This window comes from Aythya fuligula, chromosome 3 (assembly GCF_009819795.1).
Source record: "Aythya fuligula isolate bAytFul2 chromosome 3, bAytFul2.pri, whole genome shotgun sequence".
Lineage (NCBI taxonomy): Eukaryota > Metazoa > Chordata > Aves > Anseriformes > Anatidae > Aythya > Aythya fuligula.
Window position 1 is genome coordinate 57,349,218 of NC_045561.1, and position 19,163 is coordinate 57,368,380.

The 19,163-nt window shown below is 40.6% G+C and overlaps 1 protein-coding gene across 1 annotated transcript in view; it reads left to right on the forward strand.

Annotated features, from left to right (window-relative positions):
* Positions 1 to 4,707: 4,707 nt before the first annotated feature.
* TXLNB (taxilin beta) overlaps positions 4,708 to 19,163 on the forward strand; it is a 28,830-nt gene continuing 14,374 nt past the window's right edge. The window contains exons 1-4 of the mRNA XM_032185248.1: positions 4,708 to 4,831; positions 5,006 to 5,437; positions 7,351 to 7,442; positions 12,499 to 12,669. Of these exons, the coding sequence (XP_032041139.1) occupies positions 4,708 to 4,831; positions 5,006 to 5,437; positions 7,351 to 7,442; positions 12,499 to 12,669 (819 nt within the window). The remainder of the gene's footprint in view (positions 4,832 to 5,005; positions 5,438 to 7,350; positions 7,443 to 12,498; positions 12,670 to 19,163) is intronic.

A 19,163-nucleotide genomic window follows, 5' to 3' on the forward strand; every position in this document is an offset into this window, starting at 1 on the left:
ATACCGAGGTAAAGCTTTAGGCTTTATCAGCATATGCTGTCTGGTGTAATTATGTGGAACACTTTGTTTTTGGGGAATTTATGTGTGAGAGTATGTGAATTTTGAGCATAAAGTGCTAAATACCATTGCCCATTTTAGAAGTGCTTAAAATAACTTCTGGCTGCAGAGCAGGTGCCATGTGTCTTTCTGCTGGATACATGGGGAGGCAAGAGCTAAATATAGGCAATGTAGTAAACCCTCCAGAAGTTCAGGCTGCAAGAAGGGAAGGATAAAAAATTCCCAAGAGAAGGAAAGAGAAACGTTCTGTTTAAAAGCGATAAACAAAACTTTGCAACAGCATGCAAGCCCAAGCTCAGGATGTTTATTTTGTGCTCTGTTCGTGCTGGGGCAGTGCTTCCCGTCACGGTGGCAGCACCCACCCCAGCAGTGCAAGGTGGGCTGATGCGGTGTGTTGCCTGGGAGCTGTTTGTCCAGAAGTAGGGGTTGTTTGTCCATCAGCAGCAGCAGCAAGGCTACTGTGTCTCTGCTAAGTCATGTGTGGGCTCTTGCTGACTGGCCTTTTGCCTTGGAAAAACAGACTGATGTCGAAGCACAGGCTGATATGAAAGCATGGTGAACACAAATTGTGCCATAAACGTGAAATGCTAATGGATATGGTCAGATGCAAAGAAACTCAACATGACACTAGACTGAATATGCACACTTTTTTTCTGTTGCTTCTGGCTATGCTGTATGCTTACCCCATTTGTGTGTCTTTGTGGTCAGCCTGCTGACTGCTGCTGTGCCAGGCACCAGTCTCAGTACAAGCCAGGAGTCCTCCTACAGAAAGGCATCGGCCTGAGATTGGCAGCTGTCACCTCCCACCCAAGACAGGGGCAGTGTCCTGAGGAGGTCCACTGTTGTTTTGAGTTATGCCAAACATTTAACGCAGGAAGGAGGGGAATGGAGAAGAGGCTCTGCCATGGTCAGCTCTCAGTGTGCTTCCCAGTGGTGGAGAGGAGGACCATTTCTGGAGCCAGGCCCTGAGTCATGGTCAGGGCAGTCAAGGGCTGAGGTGCAGTTAACTGCAATGCCTAGACTTCCTCCCAGCAGTGACTTGCAATTTGCCCCCCCCCAGAGACTCGACCTTGACTTTCTCTAACTTTGTGAGTGACAGACTTAGGGTTTTAAATTTAGGCCAAGAATCAAGGTGAAACACCTACCTGGGATCTGGGTTTGAAATTCATTATGGCTATCTCAAGCTAAAAACTTCAAGGCTGATATAGGGGAAACATATTGTATGGTTGTATTAACTGTACTTTCCCATCAAAATGAGTACCTGTAGGTAGAAACTACAGGTGTCTTGTGTCAAAATTAGGGCTTAGAAAGATACTGATCTCAGGGTCGTGGAATGAGTCCAGGATTTGGGAACACAGGAGGAAAAGAGTAAACAAGACCCAACACTCAGACTCAATCAGAGGTCAGTCCTCCCCCTCACCATAAAATAGCTTAAGGGCCAGTCAGAAATTCAGGTGTGTGGAGACAACAGTGATGGTAGTAGGAGTCACAAAAGTCAAGAGGAGGGTCATTTAAATCAGGCTGTGTTTCCCTTCCATCAGTCTGTTTGAAGCCAAGGAGCCAAGGAATTTCTCTGCTGGCTCAGTCACCTAATTTTTAGGCATTACTGTGTCTGAGACAGCACTTAATGTAAACACTTGTACTGAGAATGACATCGTAAGTTTTCAATGGCCTGATAAGAAAGGATTCCTGATGTATATCAAGGTTAAGCTGGCTGGAGCAAGAGGAGGACTGGGGCCAAATGCAGTAAAATTTCCCAGCAACAAAAGCTGTTCTCAGCAGATGAAAGCTGCCCTGTCTTCCTAAATATAAACTCTGACACTATGGAAGCCATTACACAAAACAAGGTGCAGAAGACTTAACAGACATTGTCTCTGTGCTGAAAGTAGTTATTAGATCTCTGATCTGCCTAAAAGGAGCATGAACAAAAACATTAAAATATTTACTTGTCTGTGTAAACATGATCCCCAGTATGATCCAGCAGGTGGGAACCCTTGAGTTAAAGGTTCGTCATTGTGGTTCGTCATATTTCTGTGGTTTCTGTCTGCTTAACATTCCAAGCTGGTGGCCTAAACCTCAGCAACTGTAAATTGCCGTGGCTTCAGAGACTGATTATAATGAATCCCCTTCTAGTCAGGAATGATATAGATTATATTAGGAAAGATTTCCTGTGAGGCCAACCTTTAAATAACTTGTGTCCTTGGTTTTAAACATCAAGTTTCTCTTCAACTCACCCACATTTCATTTATTACTGAGAAACACCGTTTATAACTTGATCACTGTTGTTGATTTAGAGCCTACTGTGTTTGTAGGCAGACTTAGTGGTTCTCTTAGGAGGAAAACTTAAGCCAGACGGCACTGCTTCATGAGTTAGGACTTGGAGGGGCTTGGAGCCAGAACAATGACATAGTCGATGGGAACTGGAACTTCACCCACAAGGAGCCAGGATGTGGGGCAGCAGGTCAGCGTCAGGATTGGGTCTGTGGGGTGGTCTGGGACAGATACACCCTGCAAATCCACCAACACATTCACAGTGACAAGGCATGTCCATTGGCCAGCTGGGAAGCTCTGGTGCTGGGTCCAGGCCAGGGCTGGAGCCAATGGAGGTTCAAAATGGGCATGGATGTCACTGGGACCTGACTGCGATGGAGAGGGCAGTGGTATGGCCACAGCTGAAAAGCAGGTCCCGAGGGAAAGCAGGGGCAGGTCCTGTCTTCTGGCTTTCTTTGCAAGATCTTCTAGTGAAGAAGAGCTGAGCTGGGACAAAGCCAACCTCCTTCACTTCACCAATAAGACCTCAGGGATGCACAGGGCCCTGACCACAGGAACATCAACCTGTGCCTTCTTACAAAGAGAGGGAGATAGGAATAAGAGAAATTCATATTTGGAAATTAAGCATTTAGTGGTCCAATTCTCCTTCCATGATGAACATGTTACAAAACTACTTAGTTTAGATTGGGAATGTACTTCATGAAACTTTTTTTCTGTCTAAGAAAGAGCTGATGATTCTAGTTTTTCTAGCTGCTTGATTGCCAATTGCCAATTAGCTCAAATTAATGAGAACAGATTGTAAATATTAGTGTAAACATGTCAGAAACAAACACATATTTTGTGGAAATTCTAGCTTAGCATTTACCATAATGTTACTGAACTGGAATTAATTGACAGTCAATTAACTCCAGTTAAAATAAGATCACAAACTCTAGTCTAACATTCTTGCTAACTGGAATTACTTACCTAAATTGCACATGTGGGGTCTAATCTTTCAGTGTAAATTAAAGTCAACAGGATATCAAATCAGACTGATACGATTTTACAAATACTTTGTGGTAGTATAACAACCATGACAAAAGTAGGAAGGAAGGTATCAGATGCGTCTGCCTGACAGGATTCACGAGATCGGGGCCATCTGCCTTCCCAAGCCGTTGCTGCTGGTGTGTTTTACCTGTGTCAGGTCATGGTTCCTTATATACTGGCTTTCAGGCCCATCCAGAGCCCCACACAGAGCTTCAAATATACACACTTCAAAGCTTTCAAATATAGTCCCACAATTAATTGCTTTAGAGATGACAAAACATAATATTTGGATATCATATCCATTATCCTGATTAAATAGCTCACCAACTGAATCTTGAAAAATATTGCCTTAGTAACGGTCATCACTGCAATACCAAGCATCTCTTTGACTGGGGAGAGTTTAATAACAAACACCATGTCATATATTACAATAAATTACAACTCTCTTATCATCTTATTTTGCCTTTGGCCGACTGTTTATCATTCTGAAAGCTGCAGAAATTCAGACACCATAGAAAATATACATTACAGCCAACTGTAGAAGGAACAAAATGCTTCTCTGTCAGTTCCATGTTTTCTAAACAACTTGTCTTTTCAAAAACAAGAAAGTACCGTAGACAGTGGAACAGAACAAACAAAGCAATCTTCCTCTCGTTAGTCCCTACCAGGGACTGACACTACCTGACTTCTACTACCCACCTGACTGACACTATCATGTATCATATCATTACAAGGAGGAATAAAATCAGACTGTAAAAGAGAGAGAAAGGATTCATGGCAGTAATTAGCACAGTCTTTATTTGAGCAGAAGTAAGTACTAGTTGCAGTGCTCAAAGGGATAGGAAAATGTAAAGTTCCCGTTGCAAATTCAGAGCTAACTATGTGAAATTCACACCAGAATCCACCATAGATTATCAACCCATGTTACACCTGGTTGTTTTTACAATCCTGTTATTTAGTTCGTATTTTGTACCTTATCAGACAAGCTGTCAGCAGCACACCACAAGTACAAGAGAAAAGTGGTTTATAGTTGTTTATCTTATTATGAACTGTTCATTGCTGGTACTTTGGCAGTGCCAGACCAGGCTACTCATAGATCAAGCACCATGCTGGGCCCTCGAAGAGTACAGTACAATTTTCAGTTCTTTAGTTTCATTTAAACTCTTCCTTTTTTCCTGATTATTGATTTAAGATGTGCAGATGGGTAAGAAACAGGAAATGAAACTGATGCAAATATGATGTGAAGAGGCCCATGTGGGTAGGCAGCCTAGCAGGTAAAAAAAAATAAATAAATAAGAATCTAGAAAAACAAGGAAGTGGCAAACAGTATGTTCAGGGAGGGAAGTAGTATGAATGGCTCTGGTGCCATTTTGTGCTTTATCACTGGCAACAGGAACAAGAGGTTTTGATTTTTCAGTATTAGCTTTGGGCAGGCTTCTCTTCTTGGCAGGTGTAAAATTTGCTTTTGTCCCTGTAGGTAAATCACCTTGGTGGTTCGTTTCAATGTGATGTATTCATCAAGCCAGAGCCAGAGGATGATCTGCCTTCCCAAATTCCACACCAAATCACTCACATCCTGGCTGAGCTTTGTAATCAGCAAGAAGACTAATTCCTCTGTTTTTCAATTAACTCTGTGTTTGCTTTTTATCAGGTATTGCACCAAGCATGGAGAATGACCAGTCCACTGAGCAGCAGCCACAAGCTCCCATCTCACCCAGACTAGATGTCCAGGGGCAAAGCAAGGAGAAACCTGTCCCCAGCTCACAGCCCCAGGCCCCCATGGACCAGCCAAACACCTGTCCTGAGGTGGCCGTGTGTGATATCTCAGAGGAGTTGAGCCGGCAGCTGGAGGACATCATTAATACCTATGGATCTGCAGCAAGTCTGATGGAGAAGGAAAGCACTGCAACAGTAACTGACAAGCCTGAGAAGGGAGAATCAGGCAGCCTGGAGGATGCCGAGTATGAGGATGCAAATGAGGAAAGTGAGAAAGAAAAGCCAGCTCCTGGAGATGCTTCTAGAGCAAAGGAGCCCAGTACTAGCAAGGAGCAAAAACTGGAGAAGAAAATCCTGAAAGGTCTAGGCAAGTGCTTATATACATACATAGCCCTTCTGCAAACAGAAACAAAACCACCTACTGTGGCTGATAGTGACTTCTGGCTACTCCTGAAAATGACAGTAATTTTTATAACTTCTTTTCTATTTGATAATTACCCCCCCCCCCAAAAAAAAAAAAAAAAAAAAAAAATGCAGTAGGCTGTATGACATAAATCCTACAAAGAGGAAAGCTTAGGATCTTATCACATGACTCCTAGGCCACCCAAACTAGTAGCCAAAACTGTGAGTCTGATGACACGCTGCAGAAAACTGCTTCATGAAGAAAGAGAAATCTGATCTCTTGTTTATGCCCTTGTGCATTTATTTCTTCCCCTGCTTCCTCAGATATGACTTCTCACTGCTAATAACTGCCAATAGAGCTACTACATGGAGTGGTCAAGAGGGAATCTGCAGAACAAATTCACTTTCACACTCAGGTTATTTTTCTTCCATCAGTCTTCTCACTGCCACTGTGCTTCTCACAGTCATTGAGCCCCTTGGCCACTGCAGGATTCTCTTAGCTGAGCTAGAAAGAAGTCTTAATAAGTTTGTAAAATCTGTCCTTTCTGCTGGACAGCCACTAGAGAGCAATGTAGCTACATCCCAGTCTGGCAAATGTGTAATTTGTTTACCTTCCTACACTTAACTTCTGCCGATCTTCATACTTCTCTTATGCTTGAAAACTCAAACCCAACAGTAGACTAATCCTACTAATTCACTGCAGGAGGTGCTTACAGAAAAGGGACTAAACGCAGGACAGGAGGACAGGTTTTTGCTTTTGTTTTTGTTTTTGTTTTTCAAGTTCCTTGAATATCCAGCAGAAATAAAGTTCCTGTTTCTATGACCTTGGCTTTGGTGCATTTAGTGGTACCTCTCCAAGATGAGTGGAAACACTATCAAAGCACAGTTCTCCAGCTCCACTTGCAACAGTTTTCAATCCAGGATTGTTTTTAGCTTACATTTAGTTATACCAGAACTGTAGAGAGAACTTAGTCTGAAATTGTGGGTTTTCTCCACAGGCAGTACCTCTGGACTGCACCAGACTTCAAGTAGAACAGATCCAGCCTAAGACGGAAAGCAATTTGTCCTTACAGCCTTCAGGAAAGAGGTGCATTTGGAAAAGCTCAGCCAAACCCTTTGCACCACAGCCATCCTCATCTCCAAGGGATGCCAGGGACATTTTGTATTCTAAGACCAAGTGCTGTTCAAACTCCAGCTCACACTGAGGGCTGAAATGAATACCAATGGCATCAACATTGAAGCAATACCCAAGTGGCTACATGGTGATTTAACTATGTATGCCAATATAGTTATTGGACTGTGAATACATTGTCTCTGGTATCCATATTCTCTATACCAAGTGAAGGAACTAATTTACACCACACTCATACAGCCCACACCTGGTTAGCAATACCCACCACTATCTGTTTTTGTCCATGTGCACCATAGTCTCTGTACCTAACTTAATCTTCCTTGTATCTTTGATGGGTTGAGCAGCACAGGAGTACACCAGCTTTTATCTGTTTGTTCCTGCAAACAGATCTTTGGGGCCAGGCCCTTTGCATCCTATTTGAGTCAAGTGTACCATATGTGTGATCCAGTCACGTTACTAAAATATGAAATGAAAAACAGATTACACAGGAAAAAGTCATTTTACTTGCCGATGATTTTGCTAGAAGACAGCACATTGCTGAGGTCTGAAATGGAAGAAAATTCCAGCATACTTTTTTGTACAGGGGAACAAACAATAAATTCATAGCAAAAACAGTTCCTTTCCTTCCAAAACACTGTGAGTTTTTACGGATTCATGTATTAAAAAAAATAATAATAATAATAATCATGACAGCACATCAGGTACAAACCACATCTACCATCAAATATTTTCTTTTTCTTTTTAAGGGAAGGAAGCTACCCTGCTGATGCAAAGCTTGAACAAGCTGAGTACCCCAGAGGAGAAGCTGGACCTGTTGTTTAAGAAGTATGCTGAGCTGGTTAGTACAGCACTGGTCCTCTCATAACTGTCTATACAGGAAAGTATAAACACACATGCCATGTAGCATGGTCAAACCTCACATTGTAGTAGCATCTCTCCTGTTAATTTTATCCAAAAATAATTGTCATAATGTTAAATAACCAATTATGAGTGAGAAGGAGGGAAAAAAAAAAAAAAAAAAAAAAAAGTAAAAAGTAAGGAAAACAAGCTGGACTTTGGATTAAATTTGGAAGGGGCTAAAAAGTTGATGAGGCAGTATATTCGTACTTAAAGGGAAATTTGTGTAAACAATTCTGGTAGAATTAAGCTTAACTGAAGGCATAGGTTCATCACTTAAATGAGAGATTATAGCCATAACAACAACAACAAAAAACACCTCTTTGTTAAATCTGTTTATTCACCATTATTCTTAATATAGTTTTCATAAGTTGATATATATATATTTTAATACTGTAAGTATAATTCATTTTTCAAGGAGAAGATGATTTTATTCTAATCCTCTACACATCTCTTCCTTCTTCAAGGCCTGTATGATTCTTCTGTTGTAGAAACTGTTTTTGTTAAGAGATTATCCATGATTATTTTAGACTAAATATTCATTTTATGCATCCCTAGAGTATTCACTGGAATTCATATAATACCAAATCTTTATGTAACAGGTATTGGAATAGGCCAATGAATTTTGAAACCCTAGATATTTCAACATAGGAAAAAAAAAAAAAAAAAAAAAAAAAAAGCCTTTTCTCTATCACCATCTTTTGAAAATAATACAATCCTCCTTTTCCTTGTACATACATCATACATCATATTAAAACTGCCTTTTTTTGGCAGGCAGTAGGGATGCAATAGGCTCAAGTCATATAGCACAGCTTTCAAGCTGGCACTCAAGCACTGCTAACATGTCCAGATAGCTAAGAAAGACAGGATAGATTTGCAAGGTTAAGAAAAATAGAGATGTGAAGCTGTTTCACAGCACCAAACCAACCCACGTGCTGCAGATGAGCACAAGCCCTGCTTTCAGGCTCTGGTTTGCCAGCCCACAGCAGCTCAGAATGGCTGGCGCTCCCACCTTCCCCTTCTGCAAGGTGCCTTGCATACCTCTGCATGCAGGTGTTGCTTTACATTACATATCAGTGATTTGATCAACAAAAAAGCAGCATGAGGCTTAGTACAAAATGTTAGAGAGTAGAAAATAGGGAACTGAAGCTAATCATCAGAGAAACCAAAACAGTGAAATGAACAGTCAAATTCTCTGCCACCATAATAGAACCCCTGTAATAATGCCAGCTACTTAACTCCCCTTCTCTGTTTTTTTCCATGCTTGAGATGGGTTATTTTCAGATGAAGGATTTTCGTCTCAGTAGTTAAAGGGCTCTATGATCATAAGCAATGGAAATCTTACAAATGAAATGGCTGCAGCATTTTACATTTTGTTGAGCACTGAAAAATGTGCCAAACAGGCCATTGACTTTGTAATCAGTTTTATGCACAGATGTGTTCAAGTCTTATCATAATATGAAGTTCAGCTTTCCTTTTTTTTTTAATCTAAAATTCCCTGACTTCATAAATTGGGCTCTGGAAGTTCAGAGCTTAGCCCTTGCCTAAAGGGACTTCATGCTAACAAGTTAACTGAAATAGGACTTTCTGTGTGATGTACTCTCCACTGCATTCAAACATTGATGGAATACTTTATAAAAGAAAACCCATATTGCCAATAATCCATGCAGGAGGATAGTGCTAAAACAAAAATACTGTGTATTCAGTTTTGATATTCTGTGCAATATCACTAAAATGAATTGTTTAATTTATATAATTAAAAGCTTGTTGAAAAACAAACAAACAAACAAACAAACAAAACCTTCCACTGCTTATTCAGCACAGCTAAGGAACAGTGCGGAACTAGTGTGATTAACAGGTTGTTAGCAGTCAGCACTAGTAGCTGCCACTCTGTCCTTTTTCCCAATCCCATCACACACTGAAGGTCACTTTTTGCTTTTGCTGAGTTCTTTTCCAGATGAATCAGCTTCCAGGTCCAATGAACCATGTGGTGTCAGAAGCACTTGCTGCAGCACAGCTCTGGAGATAGTGCAGTGCCATGCCAGGCTGAGCCGGGTGCTGGCAATGGCTTCGGCTGCATTAGGTGGTGCTGCTGGTGGCTATGGCTGAAGATGCTGCTCATACATGGGGACCCAATGTAGTAGCAGCATGTCCCCACAGCCACCCAGCTATATGCTATTTAACTGTTAGGATAAGCCCTAGCAGGGTGTATAGCAATAAGTACAAGAGAAAATGGGTAGCATCAGGGAATAGCTTGGGTGCTGGTGTGAATAAAGCCATACCTGCAGGGACAGGGAGGAAAGGCAGTTTAGTCACCTGGGCACAAGCTGAACCACACTACTCTCTGCCAGAGAAGGTTTTATTTACTGATACCGATGTAGTCAGAGTGGTTCGTGTTGGTAGAGCAGACTGTGCTTCATTTTAGCTTTTGCCTACAAACAGTTGTTATAGAATTCATGGAATCATTGAATGGCTTGGGTTGGAAGGGACCTTAAAGATTACCCAGTTCCCACCCACCTGCCATGGGCATGGACACCTCCCACCAGCCCAGGTTGCCCAAGGCCTCATCCAGCCTGGCCTTGAACACCTCCAGGGATGGGGCATCCACAGCTTCTCTGGGCAACCTGTGCCAGTGTTGCTTGGGTTGAAGAACCAATGCCCAAGTCATCTCCACCACCGCTGCAGCACACACCCTTCTCAAGCACTGGCCCCACACACTGCAAGCGCTCACTCAGCACCATCTCTGGAGCAGAATCCTCATTCTTTCCTATTTTCAGAAGCCCTGAGTGTCTCTCAAGTTCTGTATGCAGCAATTATACACTAATACATAGACATAAGTATTGTCAGTCTGCGGCAGAATCAAGATAAAACTTTTTTTCCCCCTAAACTGAGAGTTCATCTAACCATGTCATCCTTCAAAAATCAGAATTTCTTCTATTTGAAGTTAATTTTAGCTAATATTTCATCAATTAAAAAAACAAAGCAACAACAACAAAAAGAAACTCTAGTGCTCTTGTGTCATTCCTATTTACTTGTGAGTATCCTTCTTCAGTGCAAAAGTAATGTCATATCCTAGATATTTCTGAGAACTTTCAAACATAATTTTCTACAGCAAGTCATTTTTATGGGGGAAAAAAAAAAAAAAAAAAAAAAAAATGCTAGGAAGGCTTTTCCTATCATGATTAAGATCAGTTTCATTCTAAGCCCCCTACCTCAAGCACAGCTTGAGTGAATCATCTAAAATTTGGACAAAGCATTAACTGCTAAGCACAGACAGCACATGCAAAATGAAGCAAAAATAACATTTTGTGTGTGTTTTTATAAGGAAAGGGGAAGGGGCCAAAATCAAGCTTATAAAAAAAAAAAGCAAATCTCAGCCTTAATTACAGAGAGTTGTTTTTTTCCCGTACAATACTAGAAAAATTACTTCAGCTAGTGCAGCTTGATTAGATGTAGAGGCCCCTATTCTAATCTTCTGGGGTAAAAATACACAAAACACATGCTGAAAGTTGAGCGTAAACTGTAAATATACTTCAAGCTGGTGATTGCATTGGTTTGTGGTATGACTAGCTGTGATTTGATTGATAATACACAGAGCTCTGTACTGTAAGCATAAATTACAGAACATCTGCAGAAAACAGATCCTTGGGCAGAGAAAGTGCAACATATTATTTCTGTCGTCTGCCTTGTTTGAGCTGCACATTGCTCCTCTGCACTCACAAACTTTCCCAGTCATACTGGGATTAATAATTAATACCAGTGATACCATATTATTACATAATATATCCTAATAACTATTATTATTAAAGTTTGCATATTGCAGCTAGTGAATAACTGGAAAACATCTGGACTTTAGAAATGTCTCAATGCATTCATGCCTTTAATACAGAGAGGAGGGCTACTGTGGGTTGGAATGGAAGAAGAAATCTTTAGAAGCTTCAGAATTGAAACAGTTCTTTGACGTTTCTGTTACGGTTAACTTGTAGTGCAGCAAATTTCTCCAATAATAGGCATGAATCAGAAGAAATGACCAGTCCATTAGCAAGGTTGTTGCTCCCTCTCATCCTATCTTCAGTGTCACTCTCCCCACCAGCCCTTCCGGGAACACAGGAGCTATGCATCCACAGAAACAGTTCCTAAGTGAACTGCATGGACTGTCCATAGCTTCCTCAGCAATTACATGGAGCCAAAGAGCTGGAAAGAGGCTTGATTCACTGTAAGCCACCCCCATGAGGGGATAAATGGCAGATACTCCCACATGTCTGCAAGTGAGAAAAGCCTGGCAAAGAGGAAGTGTCTGCAGTTTGTTCTGGAAAACTCTTCCCTGAAGAGCTTTGTCCTGATTTCAGCTGGGATAGAGTTAATTGTCTTCCTAGTAACTGGTGTGGTGCCATGTTTTGGATTTAATGCTGATAACACACCGATGTTTTTAGTTGTTGCTGAGCAGCACTTACAAGTCAAGGACTTTTCATCTTCTCATACTGTTCTGCCAGGTAGGAGGCTGGGGTTCACAAGAAACTGTTCCTATCTCAACCCACAAGTTTGTGCATTTTTCAATTTTCTCCCCTATCCCACTGTGGGGAATGTGAGTGAACAGCTGTGTTGTGTTTAGCTGCCTGACGAATTAAACCACAAAAAGACTTCTGCCTCCAACAGCAGCAAAGCCCTCACACAGACTCTATCCTTGGTGTCCAGCACCTTTTCTGCTGTTTTGTTGTTGTTGTCATTGTTGTTTTGTTTTGTTTTGTTTTGTTTTGTTTTCAACAGCTTTCTGGTTATCTAGGAAAACTGGGGACTTCTTTTTCATGAAGTTGCAAAACAGGACAAGCTACTAGTGAGTTATCTTGATGATCTGGAGAAATCTCATTGCATTAAGAGCTACCAACTGTTCTTGTTCTTAACACTAAAACAAAAATAAAATCTCACAGCTGCCCTTCAAATAAATTATTTTTCTTTTCTTTCCTCTTCATCTGTTTTAACCCCCATCCCCTGCCCAGCTTGAAGAACATCGTGCTGAGCAGAAGCAGCTCAAGTATCTGCAGAAGAGGCAGGCCCAGATCACCAAGGAGAAGGACCAGCTGCAGAGTGAGCACAGCCGAGCCATCCTTGCCCGCAGCAAACTCGAGAGCCTGTGCCGGGAGCTCCAGAGGCACAACAAAAACCTCAAGGTGAGTGCTGGCCTTACCAAGATGCCCAGCAGAGAGAGGAAAGATGCCCAGGACCATGTCTCCAGGTGGTCCTTCTTTACCAGGGTGATGTAACCAGGTAACCACCAGAGGTCCCTTCCAACCTCAACCAGTCTGATCTTGTGATTTTGAGTTCACCTACATTAGCTGTAACCTGTTCTGGTGTTACCAGGTAGTCCAGCACAGGAAAAATAAGTAGTGCCAACAGATCAGCTACGCCAAATTTGCTGTGACAGGTCACCCTCTCCCTCCCAACAGGGTCAGTCACCCAGCACCAGCCCTAGCTGCAAGAAGTGTCCATGTTGCCCCAGCTCTCAGCTCAGCTTCAACTTGCTGGCATGGAAGGGCCAACTGTGGAGCAGGCAGCTGGGGAAAGGTGTTTTTTAAGCTGTAGCAGCTGCGTCTTCCAGAAGGCACCTTCTTAAGTCACTGAGACTGCAAATGTGAATACAGGTGTGTGGCCAGAATTATATGAACACCAGATTTGCTGTACAGGACTCACAGAAGGCCAGCAGCTGTTTTCATATTATTTGAGTACCTGGGCATTTTCAAGTGATCTGTGATGTCTGTCAGTCAGGACATTTTCCTCAAGACATCAAGCCTAGAAACACCAAGGATGCTGACACTGTGGAAGTTGTCTGGATTACAAGCACCAGTTCAGAAAGGAAATCCTCAAGAGTGTCAAGAGGCTGGGATCCATATACCACATCTGCCTTGGTGCACCATATACCACATCTGCCTTGGTGCACCATGCCATTTAAATATGAAATTTATAATCTGATTATGGTTCTTGAAAAGTTCTAGGTTCAAGATATATGTTTCTGTTGTGATCTTTCTTTTTACTTTTGAAAATATGTTAGTGAAAGTAGTGTTATACAAAAAGCCTCTGCTTGCTCTATTCAAAATCCTTTATGGAGGTATAGTTACAAGTAGAATAAAACATATGAATTCTTAGCAAAAACCTCACCTGATATAACCTCTATTAACTGTAATAGTTTTTCATTCACTTCCACCAGCTCAGGAGTGGGTGTTCAGGGGCTAGCCTTAACTTTTACTATATGTTGATAAGAATATATCTGTTAGAGGAAAGAGCCTTGTCTAAACACAAGCTATGCATGAGTAGGTGTAAAGTAGTTTAACAGACAGGAAGCATACCTCCGTGTGCTCAGTTACAGTAGCTCAAAACTGTCAGTGTCAAATAAATTCTTGCCTATCATTTGTAGCAAACCTGGTGTATATTAAGCTGTATCTCAGTATCGATCCACACTGATGTACCAGACCATCTTTGGCAAAATCTCTCAGCAAAAATACAAACCAATTTCAAAGTGATTTAAGACTACAGCTCTCTGTATAGACTTAACTGAGTTTTCTAAAGCAATCAAATCATATGCCCATCAGTGGAAAAAGGTATAGGGAAAAACTAATTATATTCAGAAAACGTACCTGAAACAGGTCTTGTTGAATGACTTGCACTATCTCCCAGCTATCATATGCTTATTAATCCCACTAGTAGAGAATAACAGTTTTTCTTTCTCTTTGCATACAAATAGTTCGCCATGCATTTCATCTTTACATTTAGGAAAGTCTCTTTCCAACATCTTCCCACTTGTTGGGCTGCAGCTTTGCAACTAAGTCCCTTAAATAAAATCATCAATTATTCATTCAGTTCTGATTTTTTTCCCTTGTACTTAAGCCAGGGGAGCCAGGAAAGGTACCTAAGCTGATATTTCAGTTTAGGAAGAAGTGCTTGAATTTTGGGCATTTCTTTCTAAGAAGCTGGAGAACCTTTAAGAAACACTGAATACTGGCTTTCCTCTGTTTCTTGTGTCTTCAGCATTAAAAAAAAAAAAAAAAAAAAAAAAAAAAAAAAAAAAAAAGTAAAAACAGTATAACAAACTTATTTGCAGAATGCATTAAGAATAAATTAATAAACAAAGACATTCAATATATTTATTTGGTTTTGTCTCTCTAACAATTTTACCACAATTCTTGGAATATCTGCCTTTAAGCTTTAGCTTCTGGAGATCTGTGAATATCCAGAATCTCATCTTCTGTTTATTTAAATGAGTGTAATTTTCTTTTGCTTATGACTGTATTGAGTGGGCTCAAAACAGGGCTATTGTGTGTTATTTTTAAAAACCCATGCTTAAGGAATTTTTATTTTGGCTTTATCAGGATGGAGAAGCTGATTCATATTTTTTTTTTTAACATTTGGAATTAGCTTTTCTGATTATGTTCCAAAGGAATAGAAAATAAAAATTGTTGGAGATTGTGTCATTTTAAGAGCAAAGGAGAAGCCTGGCCTATCCAGATCACGAATATCCTCTGACTTGCCATGTGGTACATTATATGCACATCATGTCATGTAAATGTCGTCTTCACTCATCTGGTGTGTGGAACTCCCATTAATTGGAGATTGGTGCAGCCAAGTGGTGATGAATATGCAATGCGGAGCTGTGCTGAAAATCCACAATGCAGATCAGAGAAGAGAATTTCTGGTTAGTATTAGATACTGGCCTCAAAATTTCACTTACGTACAGTCCAGCTATTCAGATTATTTCCTCACAGTTACAGCTCACAGCAGAAAACAGATGTTTAATTCTCCCTCCAAGAAAAGCAAAATAAATGTTCGTGAAGTAACAACATATTCCCACTGCAGTGGAGAATAGCTCTGCTAAGAGCAATAGCATCTCATTTCTCTGCATTGTGTTAGTGTTCTGCCAATTAGCTGACAGTCTGGTGGCTACTTAGTGTCTTGTAGTCACATAACTCAGGTCCCTTGTCCTTCCTGCTACCAGCATTAAGCAGTGACTTTCATACAAATGTCACAACAATCAACAGTTTTGATTATGGGCTCGGCTCCAAACTGCAGACCTAAGGCTCAGACCATGCTGCCTGAGAGTGGGGAGAGCAGTTCACTGAAAATGAGGAGTCTGCACTCACATCATCTCTGCTGATATGGCTTCAGCAGGCTAACAGTTGTCTTGATTTGCCCTAGAGAGAGATGAGGACCAGAGATAACATTGCCCTTCTATTTGCAAATTATTTCACATTCCAGTGTTAAATCCCAAAATGCAAAAATATCCTTGCCTTAATTTTACAAGGTTTTGTTCAATGCATTTTTACATTGTTAGCAGTAAAACACATGAGAGTGATAGCAGTGCAGGAGCAGGGTGGATACAGAGTACAAAGATTAAGAAAGGGCAGAGGGAAAGAAACAATAGTTAGTGGCTGGAAATAGTCTTCTGCAACCAGAAATCTAAAAAGAATTTACAATGCTTTCCCCCTTTACCCCCTCCCTACCCCCCCCCCCCCCCCCCCTCACTAAAACCGAATGCTTAATTTAAAACTGTTAAAAGAAATAAACAGAGAGTTCAGGAGTGTGGTTCACACATTATGAATTCACTGTGGTGATGCTGAGAAGTCACCACCCCAAATGCTCTCATCTCTGCTCCCTATAACCAAGCAGGGCAGGAGCTCCAGACTGTGTGCAGCTAATTCAGCTGTGGCAGAAATAACACTGGATGGAGGGCAGTCTTCTATCTTCCATCAGGGGACAACCTTACTTTTACAAGGATTTTACTTTGCAGTATGTATGGAGTCTTGAAATGGGAAGGACTAAGGAACCTACTGGAAAAAGAAAAATGAAAAAAGAAAAAAAAAGGGGGCCAGGTCTAAAGAAACAGCTGTGGCCTTGTGACAATAAAATCTTTGTGATGCTGATGACTCGGAGTCTGTCAGTGTGAGGTGTGTGAAGGGGACCTGGCAGGAGAGCAGGGCTGCATGGGCATCCAGACCCCTCCCTGGCTCCGGTGCAACCTCAGCCTTCAGCTTTCACAGCTAGTAAAGGCTCAGTGGTAAAGTAGACACCTCCACCACTCATCACTATTCCCATGGTATTTTCAGTACTGCTGACAAACCTCTGAAGCTGAACCTGTATTACTTCAGGCCCAGGCAACAGTCTAGCATCAGACGGGAGCAGCAGCATCACAGGCAGCTCCGTGGTATGGCACAGCATCAGGCACAGAGGGCTTTTGTTCCTTGGTACAGGGACTCTGAGGAACTCACCAGGGCACACCCCAGCCCCCATAGGCTTGTTCTGCAAAGGAGACGAGGTCAAGAGAAATTTGCTGCCCAGCAACAAAATGCACCTTCATTCTCAGCATTTATAACCATGAACATTTGTATTCTCTCTGTTCTCTGTATAATTATTCTACTCAGAAAAAAAAAAAAGAAAAATAAGAAGAAAATAAGATCTTCTGCGTAACACATGCACTTTTCTTTTTCTAAATATTTGCATGATTGCTACTCTTAGGATGTCTCATTTCACCTTGTAACAGAGCCGTTCAGTGTGACTTATGTGCAAGACACCATTTTTTTATTTTATATTCAGATGGATTTATTACTCCAGTGAGCTTTAAATCACAGCAGTGACACTGTGTTATAACACTGTTTGGTCCATTGAAACAATTAAGTATTTTGGGGGAAGGGAGTTTTGAAGCCACAGGAATAGGACTCCAAACACGTTCAGTTTTTCACTCTTGCATTTGACTACTTGAAGTGGAGGCACCTGGTCAGTCTTCTCCCTGCTCAGAGCTGTACCTATGCAATGGAGAAGAAAGAGCCATGAGCAGTTTTTTTAACAGTGTATTAAAGGTAAAACGGAGTTCTGACTAAACCCATCAAGGAATTCAAGTTCAATTTGGCAAAGTTTCAAACAAGAATAAAAGTTTCAAACAAGATTAAAAAGGATGACATATAGATATATATATAAATATATTTCTGGGAATGCTAAAACTGTTGTTTTAAAACACTTTCTAAGTAGCATTTTAAACTCTCTATTTTGGAACAGCATTTCTGTTCTAAAATCATCCTTGAAAGAGTTAAACAAAAAGAAACTACAAACAGAACACAGCTCAAATTCTCATCAAGCAAAATATTTCAGGATAACTAAAAATCATTCTTACCAATTTCTAAAAATAAAAATTAGAGAATTTCTCTTTCATCTTGCTTTGTATTTTTTGTGTGTTCAATTTCCACCCTAGGTATTAAACCAGGAAACCTCTGAGCCATTTTCCCAGCTCCCTCTGTCATTCTTTCCTCCCCTTAAGAGTTCTTTGCTCACACTATGTTTTACACTGTTAGTGAACACACATGCATGTTCTTTTGTAAAATTCAGAGTACAACTGGGTTTTATAGTGATTTCTGTCCACTACCGTACTATTATCACACATAGCTCCAACAGTTTCCTCCTGTCATCCAAAGCACTGTCATCTTTATTGCTTCCTAGCAGCAAAAGGACAAACGTCCTCTACCTTGAGCTGGAGTTTTTCAAGATCAGTCTTGTGATTTGCATGTTAAGCAGAAATTGGGTCACTTGGTATTCAACTTACTTTAAGAGCAGGACCTGAACCAACACCTTTTATGTCACATTTGTGATATAAATTATACTTCATTAGAGTTAGTGAAAGCCTTCTTCAGATCTATTTACAGAAAATATTCATATGTAGTGTTATCAGAGATTTTTATGTAAATGACTACACCAATTGAAACCTTATTAGAGTATACCATTTGCATGCTGTGGAGAGGTTTCTTAAAATGGTTCTGGCATGATTCGTAATGACAGTAGATATTGTACTTGCCACTGCATATGAGGATTACATTCCTCAGAAGGGCACACTGCCCTGGAAGCAAACGGGTAAAAGGAAATAAAACTTGTGCACAGTTCTTCATTGAAAGCAAAGAATTTAGATTCTTTCCACATTCTCTTTTATATATAAAGAGAAATTCAAAACAGAATTTCAACCGTTGGTTAAAACATAATCCATCAATCTTTCTCCAAGACAAATTCTGATTCTCTACTTTGACTCTCTAAGAACTAGCCCACAAGCTTTCCTTGATTCCACCACCTAGTAAGTTCATCCCAATATTAGTGACACTTAGAAAGCAAGGGTGGGAAATGTGAGGAATGGGGAGGGATTCTACAGAAAATGAGGAATTCCTCTTAATAAATGGAAATACCAAATTCCTTAAATTTGATATGAGGGTTTCTAGTTAAATGAAGGCATTTTAAAGGGTGAATTCATAATTCAATCAAAAAGCATTCTGATAAAAGAGCTTTTGACTACTTCCACAAAATATCTTCCAAAGCAAAAGCTGTGCTACAGTGTCATGAATTAAGACATGCATGAACGTCCCCTTTTCCAGGATCACTTTGATCTGAAACTCTGTTCTACATCCATCTTTATAAAAGCAAATTCTTAGTTCTGTAATTTTTTCAAGACTGCTGTATAATTTGCTCTGTAAATTTAGAATCATGCCTAATGCTGGAGCACATGAAAGCAAGAAAATCTCCAAAGAGGAATGCAAAGATGTATAAACCCTTCAAAGAATAGCGTTATGCTACTCTGAAACAGTATCTTTTTGGAACTGCTTGTTATGCATCTTACATTACTGCCTTCTCTCCCATTTAACAG